Source organism: Ascidiella aspersa, chromosome 6 (genome assembly GCF_963924565.1).
Source record: "Ascidiella aspersa chromosome 6, kaAscAspe10.2, whole genome shotgun sequence".
Taxonomy (NCBI): Eukaryota; Metazoa; Chordata; class Ascidiacea; order Phlebobranchia; family Ascidiidae; genus Ascidiella; species Ascidiella aspersa.
In genome coordinates, this window is record NC_139452.1 from 11806384 (window position 1) to 11830395 (window position 24012).

The 24012-nt window shown below is 37.5% G+C and overlaps 1 protein-coding gene across 1 annotated transcript; it reads right to left on the reverse strand.

The window, feature by feature from the left end:
• Nucleotides 1-1729: 1729 nt before the first annotated feature.
• LOC146139876 (vacuolar protein sorting-associated protein 51 homolog) lies at nucleotides 1730-22661 on the reverse strand. The gene is made up of 16 exons (XM_083391312.1): nucleotides 22265-22661; nucleotides 17566-17643; nucleotides 17279-17437; nucleotides 16821-17078; nucleotides 16458-16580; nucleotides 16094-16145; nucleotides 13903-14066; nucleotides 12352-12512; nucleotides 11282-11448; nucleotides 9740-9884; nucleotides 9009-9074; nucleotides 8275-8452; nucleotides 6939-7136; nucleotides 5677-5798; nucleotides 3577-3763; nucleotides 1730-2476 (listed from the first exon to the last, which is right to left on the reverse strand). The coding sequence occupies exons 1-16, from the start codon at nucleotides 22451-22453 to the stop codon at nucleotides 2315-2317; spliced, it is 2409 nt and encodes an 802-aa protein (XP_083247438.1). The 5' UTR covers nucleotides 22454-22661; the 3' UTR covers nucleotides 1730-2314.
• Nucleotides 22662-24012: the final 1351 nt, after the last annotated feature.

The window sequence follows — 24012 nt, forward strand, 5'->3', positions numbered from 1 at the left end:
TTCCTAGAATGTGGTGCAACACAAAACAACTTTATCAAGCCAATTTCGTTTTAATATTGCTTTAAAACAATCAAATCTGTGTCACCAATATGTGAAGTATGCACATGTTTTGAAAACTTAAAAGAGTTTGTATTTAACGTTATATAGGCGATGTTTTTTTCATAACATTTGATACATGTGGGCTATATAGTTAGACCAGCGTTCGGCGTATTTTGAAATAGTTCATTGGTACCGGTAAGTAGGCCTATGGCTTTTGTGTTAACGTTAACGTGCTTTTTGCAGTTAATAAAGTTCGGAGTTACATATGTTTACAAGATTGACAGACAGACCAATTAGCCACAAACAGGGTGTTTATTCAGAAGTTAAAATGCCACACACGATGCACTTTATCAGCGTTTAACAAGAATTGAGATAAGGCAAATCCTAAAAAGAGCGAAGTTAAACATGTGTCTACACACTTTAGCTGAACTCGAGCGCTACCTCACGGCAGTTTGCGATCAAACTAAACAGAGCCGATTTGGATTTAACAGATAACCTCACCAACAACGCAAAGAGATATTCCTACAAAACATGTTACGTCTACATTTATTTCCGAATTTTAAATGTGCAACAATGCATAGTTTTTGTTTCATATAAGCTATGAAGATTATGTCAGATTTTCAAATCTTTATGCGCTGTTTATATTAGGCAAAATCAATCTGTCTTTAAGCCTTCTAGTATTATACTTTACCAATATGTAGATACGCTATGACAGGGGTCGGCAAACTTGATACAGTGTCAACCGGTTTAAAAACTGAAATTTTATCATGGGTCGGCATTCAAAAAACATCGATTGTTCAAATATCGAAATTTATTAAAAGTTTTATTTAATGAAATTGAAAACGGCTTGTTTTTCCGCAACCAGTTCTAACAGTATAGGCTACGGAATAAGACAACCTATATTTACATCTAATTACAATTACTAAAGGAGCTGTTTTTGATTATTATATAGTTACGTCATTGAAAAAACCTAAAATGCCATACGAAAAAAACAAACGCCAGGCCAACACCTGAAAGCATAGACCAGGGGTCGCCAAACTACTGCATCAACCGAGACCCGGTCCTCCAATATAATTTTTTATGCACGCGGCATATTTCCAAAATGACCCTAAAATGCGGACATTGACACCATATTAGGCGAAATTTGTGTCGTAAAGCTTGTTTTAGGTAAATATATCCAATATCTTTTAAAGTGAATACATATTTATGTCCGGTCCGTGTTCTCCATTTTGAACAGTTGTTCGGCACGCCAGTTTTAGAGTTTACCGACACGTTATGAAAAACCTATGGTAATCCCTGGTACAGACCCCCGGTAGTTAGCGACCACTGTTATAAGTCATGTCGCTCTACCATTACCCAATGAGTTGAAATCGATGCTAATTTGTTAACAGTTTGTATTTCTTGTGTTAAGCCATATACTGTACTATACCAATATTTCGTTACTATGATCTATATTAAGATCTCTGTTTAACATTTTCCTAATAAAAAAAGAATGAAAAAGGTACCGGATAAGAGGTTAAAATATGGCGTTTTAATATAATGCTGCAATTTTCGGTAGCACTCGGAAATCTCGTGTTTTAAACAAATTTCGATCGAACTTGCCTACTCTTTGTCTGCGTAACCACAAGAAAATAAATTATTTCACAGGTTAAACCATTGATGCATGTTGGTCGTTTATTGCACTTGCACGACACCAAATAACAGGTCTACGTACACTTGACCGATGCGGTGTTTTACGGTAAGTGGTAATAAAGTCCTAACCAGTGTCAGCACCTGTAGAAGATTTTAAAAGGTCAGCTTTTCACGATACTTATGTCATTCAACAAATAAATAAGCAAAAAAGTTCTAAAATGTAAATGTACCCACAATTTTTTTTCCTTCGTTAGACAAATGCCACTTGTTGAAAGGCAGTGACGGTCGGATTGAAAAAAATGCGGTACTATACGCTCTTGACTTTTTGCCAAGGCGGGATCGAATTAGTTTTGTCTAAGCCAGTGATACCCAAACTGTGTGCCGCGGCATATACTTAAAACTTTTTGTCATTTTGAAAACAAGTTATTTGTATTACAAATAGGCATACACACAAGCATTTCAGACCTCAATACGCACATTCCTTACTAATTAGACATTTACAGGTAGTTTGTCGCGTGTTAAGGGTGATTGTAAAATTACTGTAATGTTGTTCTGTTTAAACTTGAAGTGTGCTGCGAAATATTTAGGATCTTTTATTGTGCCGCAAGCTAAAAAAGTTTGAGAACCACTGGTCTAAGCGCTGTTAGCCACGTTCGCAGATGACGTCAATGACGCTTGGTTCCATGACGACGGGCTCGACGCAGCGATGCACGGCGCTGGCCACCACCTCGTCCAGTAGTCCATGGACAATCTGTTCGTCGGACACAAAGCGCCAGAGGTAGAGCTGCAGGTAGTGGCAGTCGACCTGAAAATAGAAAAGAAACTGTGTCGAAAATATTATGTCACTCGGGTGGATTTTTAGATTAGTGTTTTCCAACCTATTGGTCGCTGTTTGATTTGGCCGGGCCGCCGACTACAGTTGTTATAAATGGTTAGATTTATTAAGTTTGGTTTCGAAAAATCGCGGAAGCAATTCGAAAATGTGGATCTATCAATTAAATTCGTACTAATAAAAATAAAAAAAAACTAATTTCTTTGCTTTGTTCGCCGAAGTTCAATCAAAAGAATTGGGTCACACAGGCTTCACTGTTATCCATACGAGCACTATTAAAGGTCGCCGCGAAATAAGGTTTGGATACACTGACTTAGATTGTTTGGATGCCCATTAGATTGTTTAAGTTAGATTTGAAGGGTCGTGTCTATCAACTGTTTGTTTGCCTGGCGTTTAGCGTTTGACTCAGTATAGTTTGTCAATAAATTAATTTAAGAAGATGTTGCACCGAAACCCTTGAAAATTACTTTACGGACCCCAAGGTGTTTGCATACACAAGTTTAAGAAACACTGATACAGACAATTTAGTACAGTAGAAGTACCAATAGCCCTGGTTTGGCTATGATCTGATATTGTCGGAGATCCCATTACTTAACAGCTAGAGGTGATTATCATATTAGGTGAGAAGTAAAAAGTGACTTAACACTGTAAAATTTTAGCTGTTTCACGAGCGGTGGTCCGAAAATATCGGATGTATAATAATGAGAAATAACATAAACAAAATGAGAACTAACATAAACGTTGCAATAAAATATCAAAAAAGAATAATACTATATAATGTCAGAATAAGGTTTCAAATCGGAATAGGACCTAAACCCTTGAAAATTAGACAGAAACTAAATCCGAAACCCACTCTAAATTCTTCATTAAATCCACAAATAATTTTCACTGAAAACTAACCCCAAACAAGGGAAATAGTGCGGTGCTAAAACGTCGATGGCCGGAGACGCCGAATCGTCCCACTCTACAGTTTTATATGTTGTTTTGCTATTTGACCATAACAAAAAGGTCAACAATTAGTATCTGTTCAAACGGCTAACCTTGTCCAACAAAACGCTATAAATATAAACTACCTGCAGCTGCTGTAGCCCGAACTTGCTGATGGTCTTTAGTCGCACGCACTCGAGCAGCGTCTTAAGCGCGATCTTAATGGTGCCGGTGAGGACCGATGTGCGCGAGAACTCGACAGGTCCGAAGACGTCCACGCGCTCCGAGAAGAGCTTCTGGATGTTGCTCATCAGACTGTTGTCCATTGTCGAGCTGTACAACCAATGGAATTGGGAAAAGGATCGAGTTAAATGAGCTTTGAAGACTGTGACAGGGCGGTAACGAGAATCGTTTTAGTCAGGCTAGCTCAACGGTTCTCAACTAGTGGGCCATGGCTCACTGGTGGGCCACAAGAACATTTGAGGTTAGCCACAGACCAATTCAAAAACGCTAGACTTAGTTTCATTTGTGTCACAATATTTAATTTTACAGGAATAATGGCTTGAGGAGGAAATAAAAAGGAATGTAATTTATTGTTCAGCAGAAAGTATCTCACTAATGCACGGTTGATAATCTGTTTTGAAACATTGTCTTTTGTGTTTTGTTCTAAACCTATTTTACAGTTTTTTCTTTCATAAAAATTTATTGGGCCACAGAATTTTTGTGCAACGTAAATGGGCCACGAGAACCACTGGGCTAGCTGAAGAGACTGAAACAACTAGATAACTCTAGTTTTTTTATTTATTGAATTGAGCAAAGTGCGGCTATTTCTTCTGATCTAATTGGTGAAATACTTGTGTGGCCTAATTCTAGTGCTAATCTAAGTCCAATTTTACCAAAGATGCTAATTTGTCCAACGTCATTTTTAGTCTCTTAGTCGAAACAAATAATTTGAATTAAAACTCGCCAGTAAGACTTGTAGGTGCTTTTTACAGTCTAAAAAGCATAAGCTTTGCTAAAAGGCATAAAATTTAGCACACAAGTATATTTACAATTCACATTCTTATAAGAATAATTTGCGATTTGAACAAAATCGATTGTGAATAATTAAATATAATTCTATTATAAATTATACTTGAAATTAGTTTTTTGTAAGAATGCAGTAATTCTGATTCTAATCCAATTTGGAAAAAATGAAATAATCTAATTCTCATTCTAATCTAGTTTTAAAACGTTAAAAGAGTTCTATGTGTCCAAGTCTGGCTGGCGACATCCAAAGAACACCGATTTTTTTAACAAAAAAATTGTGATGTTTTTGTCAGTCGACTAGTTTATAGATATAATTCAAAAGGTATAGCGACCATTTAAACGCATATAATCTTAACAGTTTTGTTGACCGAACAGGTACGATTTTCATGGACATTGTAAGGCGTAGCGCAGGGGTTCTTAAACTTTTTTTACCGCGGGCCCATAAAATTAATTTTTGCTTCACGTGGACCCCTGTAGGCAAGAAATTACCAAAAATGACGTCATAAATTTAAGTAAAAAGGAGTCTAACATTCAGTGATAAAACGTTTTATTTTTAATTAAACTCTTTTTTTAATTTGATTACTTTTTAAACGTACACTAATATTTCAAATTGGCCTTCATGGACCCCCTGAAATTAGTTCACGGACCCCAGTTTAAGAACCCCAGGCGCAGAGGCATCTTTGGAAGTTGTCAGTTCCCATCATAGCCCATGGACAGTCAAAGGGGAACTAAAGGGCAGGTGCTACTTTTTATAATTGCGATAAATTAACACCATTATTACCTAGATGCCATGGAAAACTGGCCACGGAATAAGAAGCAAACTAAACAGATGAACCACGGAAAAGCACGCCACTAACAATAATGGTTCATGCTGTCCCCAAGCCAAAATTTTTCGTAAGAATTAATTTTTGTTAAACATTTTACTTAAACAGAAACATCGAATTTATTTTTTTAAGATAAATACATCCTGTATGACTATAACCTACTTTAGCAAACCAAATCATTTAATTTTAAATCAAAAGTTTAAAACGCACAAACAAAAAGCTATTTGTACAGAAATGTATTGAACAATTCCTAGTTAAAATAAAAAATAAAAAACATATGTATCAATGCCCAGCCCCAACGCTTTCAACATCAACTTTAATCTCGTAGTGAAAATATCACCGCCACACTTAACACTCCAACCCTTCTAAACGAACACATGCGCGAGTGCCTACCTTGGCGCATAAGCTCCCCAGTGGCTCTTCTCCCGTTGCCTGGATACGGAGGCGGGGCGTGCTCTTCTGCTGCTGTCGCTGCTCCCCGCCTTGCGGACTCCCTCCTCGTAGAGCATCCCAACCTGGCGGAACATGGTCGTGAGTTTTTAGAGTAATTCTAGATAGGAGAGACTGCAATCCTGATTATGCAAGCTTACGATCATAGGCGGTGAACGTGGGTGTGTAGCGCGTTTTTAGACGCCGTAAATTTGACCAAGTTATCAATTAATGTGCCAAATTAATACCCGTAGCGCAGTTTTAGTTCACCAAAAGTGTTAAAAACTTTCCTGAAATACCATATAGGCAGGAGGCCAAACAGCCACCGATATATGTTTTTTAAACTATACTTTAATTCACAATGGCTTCGCCCATTATAAAAAATAGGAACTTTTTTAGTCCTAAGGCGCTATAAGAAAGTAGAAAAGGCGAAATGGTTTGTTTTAGTAATAACATACAACAGCGCAAAAGCTGTTAACTTAAGACCTCACATTTTGTAATAGGCAATTTTGCCCTGGTAAGAAAACAACGCCCTGGAATTTTAAAAGTTCGGCTGCTGTGATTACAGTAGTAGCCTTTCCGAAGGCACTGGGTATATTACTACGAGTTTGCCTTGACCGTTTACAAGTATTACTTAAGTATGGCTAAATCATAGTATTAAATTATAAAATTATAAGTTCTAGTGATCAAAAATGCCGTTTATTCCATATGTTGTAAGCTAAGTTACTACAGACAATGGACTGCAAATTTAGTTTAGCACAGACAGAGCGACAGAGGCATTTAAAAGTTAGTTTAAAGTTAGTTAAAAGTAAAGGTGACTAGTTCATGAGAAACACCTTTTCAGGTACTTCTGTATTTTTATGTTTATTCCATGAATTCTATTCGCTGGTAATAGTACAAAACGCTTTGTACATTAGAATAGCATATACCCACTTAAAAGTAAAAAAACTGCTTATTTGACAAAGTAATAACAAAACAAATGGAAAGAAATCAAAGTCTGCCCAAATTTCCTGAAGTACACAAAAATAAAAAACTAGTAAAAAGAAAAATTAATAAAAAGAAAATAACTTGCTCATCGAACAAATTATGTTTCTTGGCGTCAGGTAATATACCAACTTCACTTACCAAGAACACCCAAAAAGCAAAGCGCTTACAACAACCTTATGAATGTAAGACTGGCAAATAATAAACAAGACACTAAAAACATAAAAAAACACGCCGATCACCTGCTGGTCAGATTGGGTGACCTCTTCGATGACGCGACGCATTACGGCTCGAACCTGACGCGGCTCGACGCACTGGAGCCAGTCGCGCGCCTCCACGCTGGTGCGGATCATGCGCGAGAGCGACACGCCGCTGTACTGAACGTAACACTCCAGCAAACGCTGCGCCGTGTCGCCCATCTTGTTCGTCAGATCGCCCACCTGTCAATCAAATTTCGGTTTGGGTGTGGGTCGCGCTTCCTTTTGAAGCATTGGTTCGTCGAATTAGGGTTTTGCGTGAATCAAATATTGGGATGCGCGTTAGTCGAAATACGTTGAATTTAAGAAATGGCGTCGAAATTTATTTCATTCCCAACCGTCGATCAAACTTACACAAAAGTCTATAAATCAATATTCGGATTAAATTGTAATCAAATGTAGGTTTGGGTGTGGGTCGCGTTTTCCGAAGTATTGGTCCGCCGTACTTCTGTTTGGCGCGAATCGAATATTGGCATGCGCGTTAAAGTATTGGCGTCAAATTAATTTCCCATCTGTCAATCTAACTTACACACAGTCGTTCAAAAAATTTCGGCCTAATTCGTAATCAAATTGCGGTCAGTCAAGACATTGAAACATAATTAAGTTAACGTGTTCCGCGTAATTGAAAGAGTCATTCCAAAAACTAAAATCTTATAAAACGCTTTCTCAATATTTGATCCTAAAAAAACTGATATTGAAAAATAATTAGTTAAGGTCATATAAAATCCATTAACAGTTCTATTGAATCGCAAACGGCGGCCTTGGTTGAAGAAATGGGAAAGGCACAGTTTCGCACAACGCACGATATGGTTGGTTGTAAGCATGAGTCGTTCGATGGTTTTTTGAAAGTTTGCGGAGAGCCCCTCACATTTTACAGGCCAATGTGAAATCCGCTGATCAAGTCGTTAGTTAAACCTGAGGGTGGGGCCATGACATCCTTAATATAACGTGGTCCACTTTTTCCACCAAGTTACAGGCCATTTTTTTAGCAATACCAAAAATAGAGGACAACGAAAAATAGGTTCTGCAGTTTTCCAGGACGTTATCGTAAAATAACTTTAGCCGTGTAAAGCGCTTAACGTGGTGTTTTCGACATGAATAGCTATTGTTGACAGCAAATACCGAAGCCACAATTGAAGATGAATCCATATTTACAATAAAATATAATTATAGACATTCTGCATAAGAAGCTTGTATTTCATAAGTTTACCTATTGACTGAGTATGGTCTTAGAAAACAAACGTCTTTGTATCGGGATAGACGAACTGTTTTAGAATCCGAAATAAAATACGCGGTATACTTTCACACAAAGCATACGTACCAGTGTAATCTTCTCCTTGGCCGGAATCATGAACTGCTCGTCCGTGAGCGTGAGAATGTAGGCCACAGTTGATTGCTGGAAGTCACGGCAGAGTCGCGAGAGCAGGAGGAGCAATGCGGGAGGAGGAGTGCTCGTTTTGCTGCTCAGTTTCGACCAATCACAGAAGCCCAGCATCACCCTGGCGCAAACAAGGGTAGCGATTGTTCCAATCGGAAAACACATTTGTTTAGGTTCAAATCAGCACAGCAGAAGTTTCGACCAATCACAGAAGTCCAGCATCACCCAGGCGCAAACTAGGTTAGCGATTGGTCCAATCGAAAAACGCGTTTGTTTAGGTTCACATCGGGAAATACAAGAAGACACACACTACACAGTAAATAAAGGGCTGGAGCTGTTTATCGAAAACTGGTAATTTTGTATTATTTGGAAAACTACCTAAATGGTACAAACTACAACATTACGTAAATTAAAAACTTAATAAAAAAAATTATTTATGACTGTGGCAATGTTTAATTCTATATTGTCTACAGATGGAAGTCGTAGTCAACGTTTTGACAGATATATTGACGAAATAATTTGGGCATTTTTTGTTTTCCAATACTGGCTAAAAACAAGTCTAATCAAGCAGCCGAACGGACTGGAAGAAATGCTCGTTTAATGTAACCATTAAAAGCGACAAAATTGCCGAGGTTTAAGTGAAAAGTCGTTACTCGAAAACACAATTTTTCACTCACTCCATGATGTATCGGATAAAGTGGATGATCACGACTTCGCGAACCTCTTCGGAGCAAAACTGTCGTCTGCAATCGCAAAAACAGTAATCATAGATGCGACAAAAACAACAACGAGAGAGGCAGCGAAAAACACTGTCTTATTTTAAATCTTAGGTTAAGTAGCAACATTGTTTGCAAAAGAGAAATTGGCTTGACAATTTCGTTTCGAAGTATTGAAAAATCTGCATCAGGCAATTAGCACATATATAGGAATAGCAAAAGTGGTTTAAAAGTATTTACTTTAGTGGTGGACAGTGGAACCGAGCAAAGAGTGCTTTAATTTTAAAACCAAGTTTTTCGTCGATAACCTTAATTTTAAACGCAATTTTTTCGTTGATAAATACATCCTTAAACAATATGGACTTAAAATTCCAAAATGGCGATTAACATAAAACGCTGAAAAAAGGCGGTTTACACGGCCAAACAACTAAAACTTGTCTTCCCATTAGAAGAATGCCGTTTACCTAAGGCAACATTACGAAAAGAACGCACGATTCTACTTACGTTGACACAGACACATACAAACACCGGATTACAAAACATCTTGTACAAATCCAAGTAAAACGTTGGAAGACGTAATGACGTAAGGTTTTTTATATTTTTATTACAGGTGAAACTTGGTTCTTCTTTTGTTCGATACACAAGCTACGAACATATTGTGGTAACCGTAGAAAAAAAACTTGCAGCCCCACCTGAAGTACGTCATAGTCGAAAAGTTGATGTCGCGTACGGTGAAGAGCTGAACGTCGGCCAACACAGACTTAACTTGGTTAAGGATGGCCGAAGCGGTCGAGTTGACCAGATCGAGAAGGTTCAGCTGGTGAGAAACTCCTTTGCCTGTGTAGGAGTGAGGTTGGCCAATGCACATTAACACTATATAGGGATGTCCGACACTTGACATTTTCATTCGATAGTGATACCCGATATTTTACAAAAAAGTATCGCGATCTGATACGATAGAAATGACGTCATAAATATGCTACAACAAACATAATATATGTGATTAAAGCTTTCAATTTTTTTCAGTTTATGTGGTTTAGTGCTAAGAGTTTTAGTAAACTTTATTTAATTTATTTAACTTAAGTTGTTGGTAATCTTCAACTTTTTAATAAATTAACCTTTCACCTTAGAAATCGGCGCGTTGAACCAGGAGATCCCTATATCAGTTAAATATCGGATCAGGGCCGATACCAACCTAATATCGGACAAGAACAGATACTACACCTTGGCATCGAGCATCGGCTCCGATCCGATAATAACGGACATGCCTTTTCTTTTACCACAAATACTCATGCCCCGCGAAGCAAAGCGGCGTACCAGTTTTGTACCTCGATTTTCCACTATCCTATTTCATTTGAACAATTTACGAGGGCGATTTGGTCACGTGATCGAATTATTAGTTTAGCAAGTGACGTTATTTTAAGTTTAGTAAAAAATGTTAGCAAAAATTGGTAAAAAAATTCTGAAAAAAAAAGCAAAATTAGTAAAAATATTTCTGCAATTGGTGGGTTACACAGCTTTACCACCAGAAATTAGTCTAAGTGTGATTCGTTCTAATAAAAACCTGCACCAACAAGTGGGGTATTACGTTTTAAGCCTGTTTGGCGGCATTGTTTAAGTTTAAGAATAGGGGTAAAAAATAAAAACAAAAATGTCGAAAAGTAAATAATGGCGCGAAGAGTTAGTCCTGTCAGCTATTTTGGCACAACCTAGCAACAGGGTTCGGGAACCTTTTTAGCTAATGGAGACATAAAAGCCAAATATTCTTGGTTGTAATTCGATGAGAGTCATATAATACTTTTTTAACATCTAGTTGTAGGTTGGAAAAACGGTAATTTGAACAGGCCCTTTATTTCGTCAGCACGAAGAAATCAATCAGCCAAGTTTGCACAACTTTAATCACGGAGCTCCGTCGGAAGAGCAGGACCTTTTGGATAAAGAGATATTCCATCAAACAGGACAACAGTCCCGAAAATACAAATAGGATTCGCGCGAAGAGCCGAAAAATTTACTACTGTGTGTGTTAAAAAGGAAAAACAAGATAGGAAAGCGGTCGTGGCCGCGTGCAGTTTCATTCAGATCATGCTGCTAAATGATAGCTTAGATTCATCTGCAAGCATAATTCTTCCATCAAAACAGCCATATCAAAAAAAGAGCCATATATGTCTCGCGAGCTATAGGTTCCCGACCTCTTGATCTAGCATAACCTTGCCTCTTAAAGTCTATGAACTCACCTTTAGGGGCAGAAATGGCATGACGTGCGTCCGTCAAGCAATCGGTGAAAAATTCCTCAAGCGCACAGCGGTAATGCTGACAACGCGCCTTGGCCACTCGCACGATGATGTCACCGCCCATCGTCATCACGTTGACACTTGGCAGTAGGTTGGTGGTGGCTTGCAGCCTACGAAGGCAACGGTAACTTACATACGTGTGTGGTGCTAAGAATACTAGATATATTCCTATTACACCGGTAGAGTTATAAAAAGGACTCAAATCAGGAAGTTCTATCGTGCCAATTGGGATGTTCAAAGTACAATCCAAATTCATATCGGGACCTTCCATGTGTGTGATGTTACGAATACAAGACATATCGCTGTTACACCGGGAGTTACGAAAAGGACTGAAATAACGAGTTCTATGGTATCGATTGGGATGTTCAAAGTAAAATCCCAGGGTATTCTAGAATAATACGTTTCATATTAAGAATATCAAATGCAGAATATCGAATCCTATACTATATTTTTAGTTAGTTTATTATTTACCTTTTATTTTTGAGGTGGAATATTCATAATATATACCCTTTAGTCTAAACAGCAATTAATCATATTTTTAGTCAGCAACTAATGACCTGTATTTGTAACATCTATTTTATTGTGTAATATTATCAAACAATAGTAAGTTAACAACTGGGGGTGACTGAATTTCTTAATGCAAAGGCAAATGTTTATCTAATAATGACGCTAAAAAATTGCTTATAAACGATTCAATTATCCATTGTGCTTGTTAGATCATCGTAATGACGTCATTTGGTATCGGATCAAACCGCGATATTTTTTCTTTAAAGTATCGGTTATCGGTATCGCAATAAAACGACCAGTGTCAGACGTTCCTAGGACTCGCGAACCAATAATGACTCGCCTTTTGAATTCGCTGGCTGCAGTAGTTCTATATAGTAAGATATATTGATATTGGTCCTGGGCAAGATTTCTGCAAAGCTAAAGAAAATATCCCGAGTAATACAAAAACACGGCTGTTGGGCCTCCAGCCGACTACAACCTTAACATAAGTAGCAATAAAACGGAACCTGCGATAGAAGCGATCCAGGGCCCTGACGATCAGGGCGTTGTCACGCGACCGTCCCTCGAGCATGAGGCGGCGCTCCACCAGTTCGAAGTAGGTCTGGAGCAGATCGCGCACAAACGATAGAAGCTTGTCGTTGGCGACGCGACACACCTCGTCCGTTTGCTGCAAAACACAAATGTTGGGAGGAAAGGCTCGAAATTCTTTCAAGGAGCGGTCGAAGGTTTGTTTCAAGCAATGCATGGCATAAAAGCAGGACTCGAAATGCAAATGCTCTATAGCAGTAATATCCAACCTATAGGTCGCGACCTCATGTGGGGTCACCTAAACACTTTATCGGGTCGCCATCACTCACCAATTCCTGCAGTTTAAGTGATTTCATTGTGCTCGTAGTTTAAAGAAGCGCAATGAGTATATTAAAATAAAACAAATTAAAAAAAATTGTGTTTGATTGTTAACTCTAAATCCAAGTATCAATTTAAAGTTCTCATGTTAGTACTCATGCCCTCGTGCTCTGGATTTGTGTATAATTTAGGTTACTTAGGACAAGCATTACTTAATTATTCGAAAACAAACTGGGGTCGTATGTAAATCCTGATTTCAGTTTAATTAAATTGGTGTCGTGTATTAAAAAGGTTATAGACCACTGTTCAACAGGAGTCTACGGTTCGCGTAGTGCAGTGTTTCTCCACTTTTTTTCTAAGCTTAAATATAGCAGCGACCCAATTTAATTCACTGAACTTTATTTGTGCACAAAACATAAGAACAATTGGAGAAAATAAATTCCAAGTTAATTAATATCAGCCATGTTTCCGTATTTCTCACATAGTTTTACCAAAATGTGAAGAAATCCTGCTCTGGGCCAATCTCAAACAGTATAACCAAGCGAACTACGGCAGCCGACGACCCAATCAAATCAAAGGCGATCCAAAATTGGGTCGCGACCAATGGGTTGAGAAGCACTGGCGTAATGCACGGAATAAATACATAGATTAAAATACGTTTTGAGTTTGTTACAGATAAAGAGAAGGCTCTTTATGCTTTTGGTGATTTAATAAACGCTTCAAATTTTGCATTTAGGATGCTTCTTAAATCGTTTGAAACAAAAGTAATTAAGTCATAACTTATTCAAAGTGATTGCCATGCCATTGGGTTATTGGTTTTCATTATTTTATTGGTTGACAAATGCGAAAAACATTGCGACTTGCTTATTAAATGGATGACGATATTCATGATACAAATGTAAACGCTCGTATAACTAATAACCCAAACCATATGTAGCATTATTTCACATGCAAGGCAGGTATGTGGCTTAGTTGCTATGGTCATGGGAAATAATGACCAATTGTTGGTTGACTAACTTTCGAAATATAAGCGAAAACAGAGTCCCCAATCCCATCAGCCAGAATTTATATTAACTGGAACAATTACCATTTTTAGGGTGACTTAGAACTCCCAAGTTTTAAATTCAGTGTATACGCTTTTTGTAATCATTAACCCAAAACTCTCTCACAAAAGGCAACGACAAATCGTTCTTGTAAAAAATCAGACTCACTAGCAGCGGACTGAGGGCGCCATCCGTAGAAGCGCTCATCGACGAAATCTCGGTTTGCTTGATGAAGAGATTCTCATAGGCGGCAATAGTGAGCGACAGGTTACTGAGAAAGCCGTTGCTGCCGCGGTCCATAAACTCCAGCACGTCGACCAGCATGCTCGCTCCTGTACGAAGGCGTGACAACTCGTAAAGTGGGACCATATGTTCAATACACACAAATACCTATAGATTCCAGTGACGGGCAAAAAATAGAAACCGATATCACTGGGAGAGTGGCTTGTCCAATTGGGGGGATTCGGCCCCGCTCCCTAATATATCAAGCGTTTTAGGCAGATGTTGCGGTAACCATGGCATACTAATACCCAGGGAAATATCTATATTATGTATTGCTAATACCCAGTACCCAGGGAAATAATATATTATGTATTGCAGGTTGCGAAATGCGTACTCATAATTTATCGTAGTCTTTGACATGAAAGAAAACAGCAATGTTTTTTAATCTTATTGGGTCTAAAGCCAATGCGAAACCAAAATAAATAAAAACGCTTCATTTCGCCTCTTTTTTGCGCCTGGGTCGATCGTTAACACAGGAAATTTTCCTCTATAGAACAGATTGGTTGGTCGACAAGTCTGTATTGCGCACATAAGCGAATAGAATAGTTTATTCCGTCCGCAGAAAAGAATTTTGCATAGAATAAAAGTGGACATTTGAAATCAAGCCTTCTTCACTTTGTACGTCGAGGTATGCACAGTTAAAACTCCCCGATTTAGGCTGTGCAATATTTCAGTGTTTTCCGCTGCTAAAAGTAAAATTGAGGACATACCAAAACCAATCACACATACTACAAGTTTTTCACTAAATTATTATCGATTACAGACTAAGCGGTTTAGCAGCTGGCGCCTCGCAGGAATGTCGACGACCAGCGAACTTGCTTTCGTTGTACGTTAATTGGCTGTTTCTGGTTAGGGTTTATTGCTATATTCTGACGTAATAACCACCAATGTTCTATGACGTAATTGTTGATTAACGTTAAACGGAAAACGGGGAGATTACCATTGAAACAAGTGGAAATTTCGGGACACCCCTTTTTGGATCCCCGGATACGCCTCTGCACCGATATACTTGTATTGTTTGCAAGTTATTTCGTTCCACCGCTCAAAAAATATTCTGGGCACTAAACGATGTTTGTAAGGTTTCGAATCAATAAAACATATTGCCAAAATGTCAACATTCTTTGCTTACAAAAATAAAAAGTAAGACATTAAAAAGGTTGAATGGTAGCATATACAATATTATACATAGACGTGTTAACTATAACTTTTAGCCGCACATTGCTTTACGGATGATGAAAGTAGGTACATATAAGTTGTACAAATTGTACAGGACAGCTTCGAAGTGATGCGTGAGATATTGCTGCACATCGCCCAGCCTCATACACGCACACGTTTTATAATTATAAAAGCATTTGCTAAGCTATTGCTTAAATATATTTCAGTGCGATATGGCCGTGTGCCTTCACAAAAGGCTGCTAGGCTATAGTGACCAAGTCACACGTTTTATAGATATAAGAGCGTTTGCTAAACTATTTCTTAAATATATGTCAGTCCTATGTGGTCGTGTGCCTTTACAAAAGGTTGCGAGGCCAAAGTCGAGGACAGACCTGGGATAAATTACGTCATGATTTTCCATACAGGCAGCGTTTGGTTGTTTTCTTTCGTCACGTTGATTTCGAATTTTTTAATGACGCGGCGCGCTTACCCGCCGTTTTTGAGCCACATTGCTTAACTATCGTGCACCACTACGACGCGTCGAGCAAAGAAAGGCTCGGGCACGTTTTGCCTGTAGTGCAAATTGGCGTGGTAAAGCACACGTAAGAATAGTGAATTTATGCTTGCTGGAAGCGCGAGCTTTATGCGCGGTTTCTGTTGATTACTTGGTCGCTTCTGGCTGATATGCCGTTCAGAACGATGATATTTTTAATCAGTGGAATGACAGCTTGGAGGACTACACAGATTGTTTTACAAATCGGTAAGTAACTGAATGTAAAGAGCTCCATATGTATCAAAATACACCGCTTTAGTTAACTGCTATGCCATTAAGTAAATTAGTTAGGCTGACAGGGACGGGATCCATAATTAGTATAGGATGCCAGAAATAAAAATTGTAGTTCTACATTAGATAAATGGTTACCTGTCTCTTCTCCAGCTTGATCTGGTTCTCCTCTTAGATAAGAATGTAACTCCTTGATAAATATAAAAGCAAGGCCGTGTACCAGTATTATTAGCAACATTGCAACACTTTCTATTAGCGATATTGCAATACTTTCTAAGGTAGTGTTCAAACCAGAGTGTATATAGCTGTTAATTGTTAAGTGATTTTTTGCATGAGAAATAAGTTGCGTTTTATTCCAAAATGTTTTTTCCAAAAAAATATAAATAAATGTCGTATCTGGTACTCATTATTTCTTTTAAGGAGGCCAAATGAAAAATGGGTAAATTACACCTGCATTTCAATGACAAATCCATTGTTTATGAAAAAAGGGGTCTCAGCCTACCTGTAAATCTTGGTCCAACTTGCTCTTTGAATGCTGCAGATAGTCGTCACACAAAAGTCCAGCTGGCTCGCCTAGCCTCAACAACAATCCCACACATTCAGCAAGCTGATGAGTACTGGAGTCCTGTTGTAAAAATCTAACTTGTATATTTTGTGTAACCCAATGGCCATAATCGTAATACCCATAGACATAACATTCCCCTCTAAAACAATCATTACTGCCAAAGGTCCAGACACAGTTTTGTAGGCACTTCCTGAGTTTAAAAAACGTTGTTATATTTGAAACAAATAAATTAATTTTCAGTGTTTATAGTGCCTATTACTACAAATAACAGGGTAATATATTCGTTGTTTTGCCTAATACTTTATCATAAAAGGTCTCCTTCAACTTTGCAACAATCTCGTTGACTATGTTTTTGCAATCTTGATCGATGCCTTTGAAGGATTCCATGTGCTGGTAGTGTTGGAGCACTGCCTTGGTCCTTGTATAGTAGGAGACAGCCGCAGCATAGGAACCCATCTCAAGACACTTTTTCAAGCGGGCAGGCAGCTCAAATAAAAACTGGAGCTTCTTTAAAAGTGAATGCACGCCAGAAAGTTTTGTGATCTGTTGCCGGTTTGTCTGTAGGAATCAGAAATAATAACTCTCATTACAATATATTCCGAATGGGTCATGGGTTATTATTTTTTAATAGTGTTTTTATATATTTCCAGGTACATTATTCAAATACCCATTTTAACACAAAAATATTGTCCTTTGAAACACCAATAGCATTGGTTTTACATTTAGGTATACAAATACTTTAGGCACATGTACTTAACCTCCATGGTGGCATTTATGTTTGCATTTAGTTGAGTGATGGCAGCCATGTTGCTAGTGAGCTTTTCCATTTCGTCTTCCATTTGACGAAAATCTCTCTTCATGGTCCGTATTGTATCAGTAGCACTGATAAACTTGTTGTAATTCTCATAAACCAGTGTCTGTTAAAAAAATGATTTTGACTTTCGTTATTTGCTAAAACTAATTACAGAGACTGCAAATTACACATTATCATTATATTCATACCAGTGCTTCTTATTTATTTATACATTAATTTAACAGAAAATACCTGCATGTCACTATCTAAAGTTCGTATCTGCTTTGCCATGTCATTCTCAGCGTCCATCAACTCTGACAGATTCTTTTCCTTCAAAAAACATGCAAATAGTTAAATATCACTAAAATTGTGGGGACATATATGTTTTACTGGTGACAGACATAAAACTACCCTTAAGTTGTAGGCCTAACCTATCTGTATAATATACATACGCTGACCATTGAGCTATCATTTGACACCAGTGCTTCCTAACCTTTTTCAGATCGCGACTCTATTTTATTGCAAAGTTTATTGTGCGACCCACATGTGCCAAACGAATAAAGTTACACAAAACCTGCATCTTTGCTTCAGGCCTATGTACTGAAATAGATAATGTGACACAACACATCTAATTGTTACGTATTTGTTGATTAGTTGCATAAATGTTATGTATAAAGCAATAACTTCGCCGATAATGCTTCGCAACCCACCTGAAGTAGCTTCACGACCCACCAATGGGCCGCGACACACTGGTTGGGAAGCACTGTTTTATACTATTAAAATACAGAAAGTCATACATTCAAAAATATTAAAGCAAGAATTACAGGCATTGTTTCTAAAATATAAGGCAAGAATTTTAGCATCCAGGGTTGATCATTTTAAATTTGTAATGCAGTGTTCAAGGCACGGATAGTTAGGAATTATTTGGTTAGCAAAGTTGAAATAAATTCAAACACAAAATTTATCACTATTTGGAAATAAATTTGCTATGGTGCATTATGTGCTTAAACTTAACTTTTGTTGTTCATAACATTTGATTTTTTAGAGAATATTCAATATTTTGTGCACTGCTATATTTTCCAAAACCAATCTTCACAAAAGAATTTATTTCATTGTACATGGCTCCCAAAGAGTAATCGATAGAATTTAGATCATTACATCTGATAAAACTTTTGCACATTTTGCATTATTGTAAGATTGGCCAGTAAGAAGGATTTATCACTTGCAGTCTACGGTCAAGTTTGATGGAAAATGGTATAGTTGGGCCAACCTGTAATTTAAACGTATGTAAAACAAAGCACAGACTTTTGTTCAGTAATTTATTTACAGTTGCACACTTTTAAAAGTAACTTTTATGAGCTTTTATTAAAGCCCAGCAGTTTTAAGCGATTTGAACATCTCCCCATGGGATGGAATATTCAACGTTTCAAATTTGGTTTATTCCAGTTGGCATTCTGCGCCAGGTACACACACCCAACATTCAAACCTGAATTCACCTGAATTCGTAAATTGCACATCTAAATTTTAAAATAGGCTAAGTTGTGGTAGGCACCTCAGGTGTGGATAAACTTTAATCGAACACCTGCATCCCCAGACTGCATTTCATGGCACCTCACTGTAGCATTTATTATGCATTATTACTCTGTTTTGTCTAATTTGACGTCACTATGCATGTTGTATACTGATACATTAGGGATGTTCAGATTTACCTTTTTTTTGAAAATTTATGCTTCCTGCTTGATTTCCCATTATGTGTCACATAAAAATCAGTTTTACAAGTTTTCAAAACAATAGGACAACATTGAGGGGCTCCGCAAGCACCCCAAAGTTATCACACTAAAGTTGCTAAAATCTGGGACTTCCCCTAACACGATACTGTACGTTTTTCTTTAAAACACAGAAACCTTGTAATTTTTATATTAAACAATGGCAAGAAAGCATCTCTGATCTATTTTCCAGTTTTATGTAACTTAGTATTCTTGAAGCCCCCAAAGCACCACTTCAACCCATTTTTGGAGTTGTCATTTGATTTATCACATATATTCAATAAAATACTTTTTATCGAATTATTTAAAACCTGTTTATGATCGCCTGTGATTTTCAACAGCCTGTAGCAAGCTTGCACGTTGCTGAGGATTGTCATTTAACATAGCAGCATATTCAGTGATTAATATTTTTAACAAACATATGGTCAGCATGATCATGGTACTTGTCCATAATCGCAGCTTTGTTTTAAGACAAACAACGGCTCCACCAAAGCAGGTTATGACGCCTTAGAAACGGCATGCCTCAGGGATCAGTTCTGGCTCCTTTGCTGTTTAATGTTTATTTCGGTGATCTGCCCGCCACAGTCTCCAAGCATACGCTGATGACTGGGCGGTCTTGCATGCTGAAGGGAATTGGTGCAGTGTTGAGAGGACTCTTAGTCCACCTCAATAACAAGGAAATTAAACGTGTGTTGTCCGTCAATACCAATGGAAGAACTTTGAATTTCCACGTCTACATACCTCGCATTGCATCTGGACAGGACACTCACATTCCCGCCCTGGCAGGCATCTAGCCCGCTGAGCTTCGCCCCAGAGGAGCCACAATACCAAAGGCTACTATCCTTGAGATGCCCCTTTGTACCAGCTGCAGTCAAATCACTGCAGAAATGTGAAAGCTCTGGTGTAGGTGAATGGATGGCCACCAAATGGAACGAGGAGCAAAATTACCCCTCTCTACCACTATTGCCCTACCACCTCCAATAAGCCTTAGGGTTTTGGCCTGTCTATTCGAGCCTAGACTCGCCTTAACAGGCTGAGAACAGGGGTCGGGTGTACCAGGTCTTCCATGAATAAATGTGGCTTCTGTGACTGTAGTTTGGAGGAACAGACTGCAGATCACATAGTCTCACGGTGCCGATATATCGCCAACCAAGTGGGACAAATGGTCTGACACTTTTGGACGATGAGACTATCCGCTGGCATCTCGACTTCTGCCCGGACATTTGAACTGGAATAATAAGATCGTCCATACGAAAGAAGAAGACGATCAAGCAGGTGCAACACACAGTACAAAGTGGATGGGACAAGTTTTCTATGGCCAAAAATGTTTATGTGGTCTGAACAGATGGGTCATGATGCTATTTTTCTAGACAAACTTGTCACATTTTCCTTGTTTAGTAATTACCCACAAATGAACAAGGACACAAAGGCGGCAATTGACCGACAACTTCTTGCAACTGCAAAACCTGAGGATTTTCACCAAGGCATTCAAGTTTTGCATCATAAAATCAAAATTTATACCACTTTAGAGGATTTGATTGGCACAGATTCCTGGTTTATTTTACGCTACTCAATCAGATATGTGATTGGCTGACGCATTCTCCCGATTCATGGTGTTCATAATGGGTACAACAAGTTAAAGTCTTCATGTACTGTTAAAGTTGTGAATGATGCCGCAGAAAGAGGGGTTAAAAGTCAACACAGATTGTGCTGCTATATTAACCGACAATCCACAGCAACAAACAACTTGCTGCAAGCTGTTGAAGATCACAGGCGATCATACCCAGATTTTCTAAAAAAAAAACCTTTGCTAAAAAGTAAAAAAAGCTATTCATTGATGTTCCTTTTTATGTTTTTTAACTATGACATTGGCATACTTTTGCCATATTCCTTCTTTATCCACTGTTGATTAAAATACTTTGCTTTTCATAATATACAATTTGTTAAAATATATTTTATTGTACATATGTAATAAATTGAATGACAGCTCCAAAAATGGGGTAAAGTGGGGATTTGGGGGCTTTAAGAATACATTTTAGGTTACATAAAACTGTAAAATAGATTAGTAATGCTTTCTTGCCATTGTTTAATATAAAAATTACAAGTTTTCTGTGTTTTTTAAGAAAAACGTACAGTATCGTGTTAGGGGAACTCCCAGATTTTAGCAATTTCAGTGTGATAACTTTGGGGTGTCTGCGGAGCCCCTAAATGTTGTCCAATTGTTTTGAAAACTTACGAAACTCATTTTTATGTGACACATAATGGGAAATCAAGCAGGAAGCATAAATTTTCAAAAAAAAGTTAAATCTGAACAACCCTACTGATACGTAATCAAGCACCGAACTGTGTGTTTTGAGCACTTGCAATTCATTTTATTTAATACGTCTTCCTGATTAGCGGCCTGAATCACCGCTTTGTTATATCAGGTGTACTTCTTAGATTTGTGAATATACTGAACGAGCAATATCTGAGTGAAGTGACTTTGTCTAGAGTTCAAGAAGTTAAAGACAGGTATTTTAGCGGCCTCATTACCAGTAACTACACATCTATCTGCTAAATCACGCCGAGATCTTGGGTGGGCAGAGAAAAATTTTAAGGTGTATAGGCGTGCATTTACGTTGTTTCACACTTTAGGTTGGAAATCCTACCAAAATTGTGCTTTTTACCAAATTCAAGTGAGCAATGTACAAACTAAGGTGTAGGACACATTTCTTTCATAAAAATAAAAAATTAGAGGTGTGTGCACCTGCCACAGAATGCAGACTGGTTACTAAAACTTTTGACAATATCAACATAGAAATTTCTAAGTAAAGTAGCATTAAATTCATATTGGGGTCAGATTAAAAACAATGCATATAATGCAGAAGTTTAGGTAGTTTTATTTGTGCAACGGATGTCGCTGAATTGGTCTATGACCAACCCACACATAAAAACTTGGTCCTGGTCTAGAATCCTACCACAGCGTTGAAACAACTAGTTAAATTAACGCAAAATATTTGGGTTTGGGTGCTGGTTGGCGTTTGGGTGGGTCAAGTGTTATTATATTTATTATTTAATAATTTTATTAGTTTACCTACACCAACTCAAAGACTAACCAAAATAATATGCGTTGTGGTAGGATTCTAGACCAGTGCCAAAAAAGTTACTATAAAAAGTACTGTAATACCAAGGGATGCAAAATAAACCTGCTTCAACTTCCTTAGATAGTGATCGGCGTTGAAGTTAGAGCTGTTAATGTCCAGAGGATCATTGCTCTGTTCTTGAGCGGCCGATCCTTCCATTCCGTAGTACATTTTTAGCATGTTGTTTTTCCTTGTTCTTTTTTTCTCATTTTCATCCTCAAAGTCGTTTTCCTCTTCCACCGAGGTCGACATTTTCAAAGAAAGAGGAAAAATACTTCACACAAAAACTTTCCTAAAAAAGTCTTGAATTTGGTAGGCAAAGGCAGATAAATTGTCGTTCCCAGGGTTGCCAGACTATGAAAAGGTCTTAAACCCAAAATAATACGAAAAAAAGGCCAAATGAATATTTACTTGTTTCTGTTAAACATAAAGTGATGAAAGTACAAATTTACAAAGGACTAAATAATAATAAGTAAATATAATACACTGACACCAGCTACAAATTGAAATTACAGTAAATTTATGGTTTTTGTGCAAGCTTGAAGTCAACTAGGATAACCACAATAATAAATATAAATTGTGCTTTTTAAATGTAGCCTATATATATATTAAATAGGTTAGGTTAAAACAATAGAAATAGATTATAACTTAACTTGCATAGCTACATGCCTACATAGTTATAATATTTATTATTATGCTTATTATCCTGGTTGAATTCCAACTTGCATTTAACTAGGAATTTACCGAAATACATTTGGCGGGGAAAAATCCGGCAGGAAATTATCTTTGGAGGCAATATCTTAACAAGGTTTAAAAGGAATGTTCCAACAGGATAGATTCCTGTGTCAAACAGAGCTGAACACTTTTTATAAATACGGCAAATATGAAAGCAAGCAATATTAAAATGTCATCATTGAATCAAGCTAAATTCATGTATGTATTTAAGACTAAGTGGATATTACCACACTACTTAATATACTTGTTACAAAAGAGATTCTTTTGTGAAAAAAACAAAAAGGTTTTCTTGCACTGTCGGTGTGTCCAAGAAGTAGTTAGACACTCACACTGCTACGCCAACGAAAGATTCTTTTGTAACAAATCCATGATCATTAATGTTATTTACTCATCACAAATTTACATATAACATCACAATAACGGTAATTTAAAAAATATTTGCTCAACAACTGAAATTTTTAAATCGTCGGTGGTTGTGATTAGACTACCGATAAATTGAAAACTGAAGACCTTACGTTTCTGTATACCAAGTTTTGAAAGTTGACACTAAAATTCTAAAATGATGTCTATAAAATGTATAATTTCTAAGGCCAACAGACTCTAAAAAATAAAAATTCATGTAATTTGGCCTTAAAAAGGCCAATCTGGCACCCCTTGGTGGTTCCTGATTACGAGTTAAAAACATTCAAAGAGCAGCGATGCGTAAAAATGTCTTGTATATATTTTTATTTCAAAATATTTACTAGACGAAATATCCAGGATTGGTTGGCCAAGTTTAACTAGGTTTTTACTAATTTATAATACGACACTGCCTTTAAAATCAGGGAGTCGAACCGTTTGAGTTTTCCGGTTCAGGTTCGGTTCGGGTTCAAGGTTTTTTTCGGAATCCGGTTCAGTTCCGGTTTCGGTTTCGAGCAATTTAAAAGTTCCGGTTCAGCTCCGGTTCGACCATCGTTATTTCAAAACCGGTTCATTAAGTTCCGGTTCGGATACAATATAATTTGCGTAAAATCTAAAAATGTTGGCCAATAAATGTAGAGAATAAACTTTAAATTGTAAGTCATTTAATCTAAGTT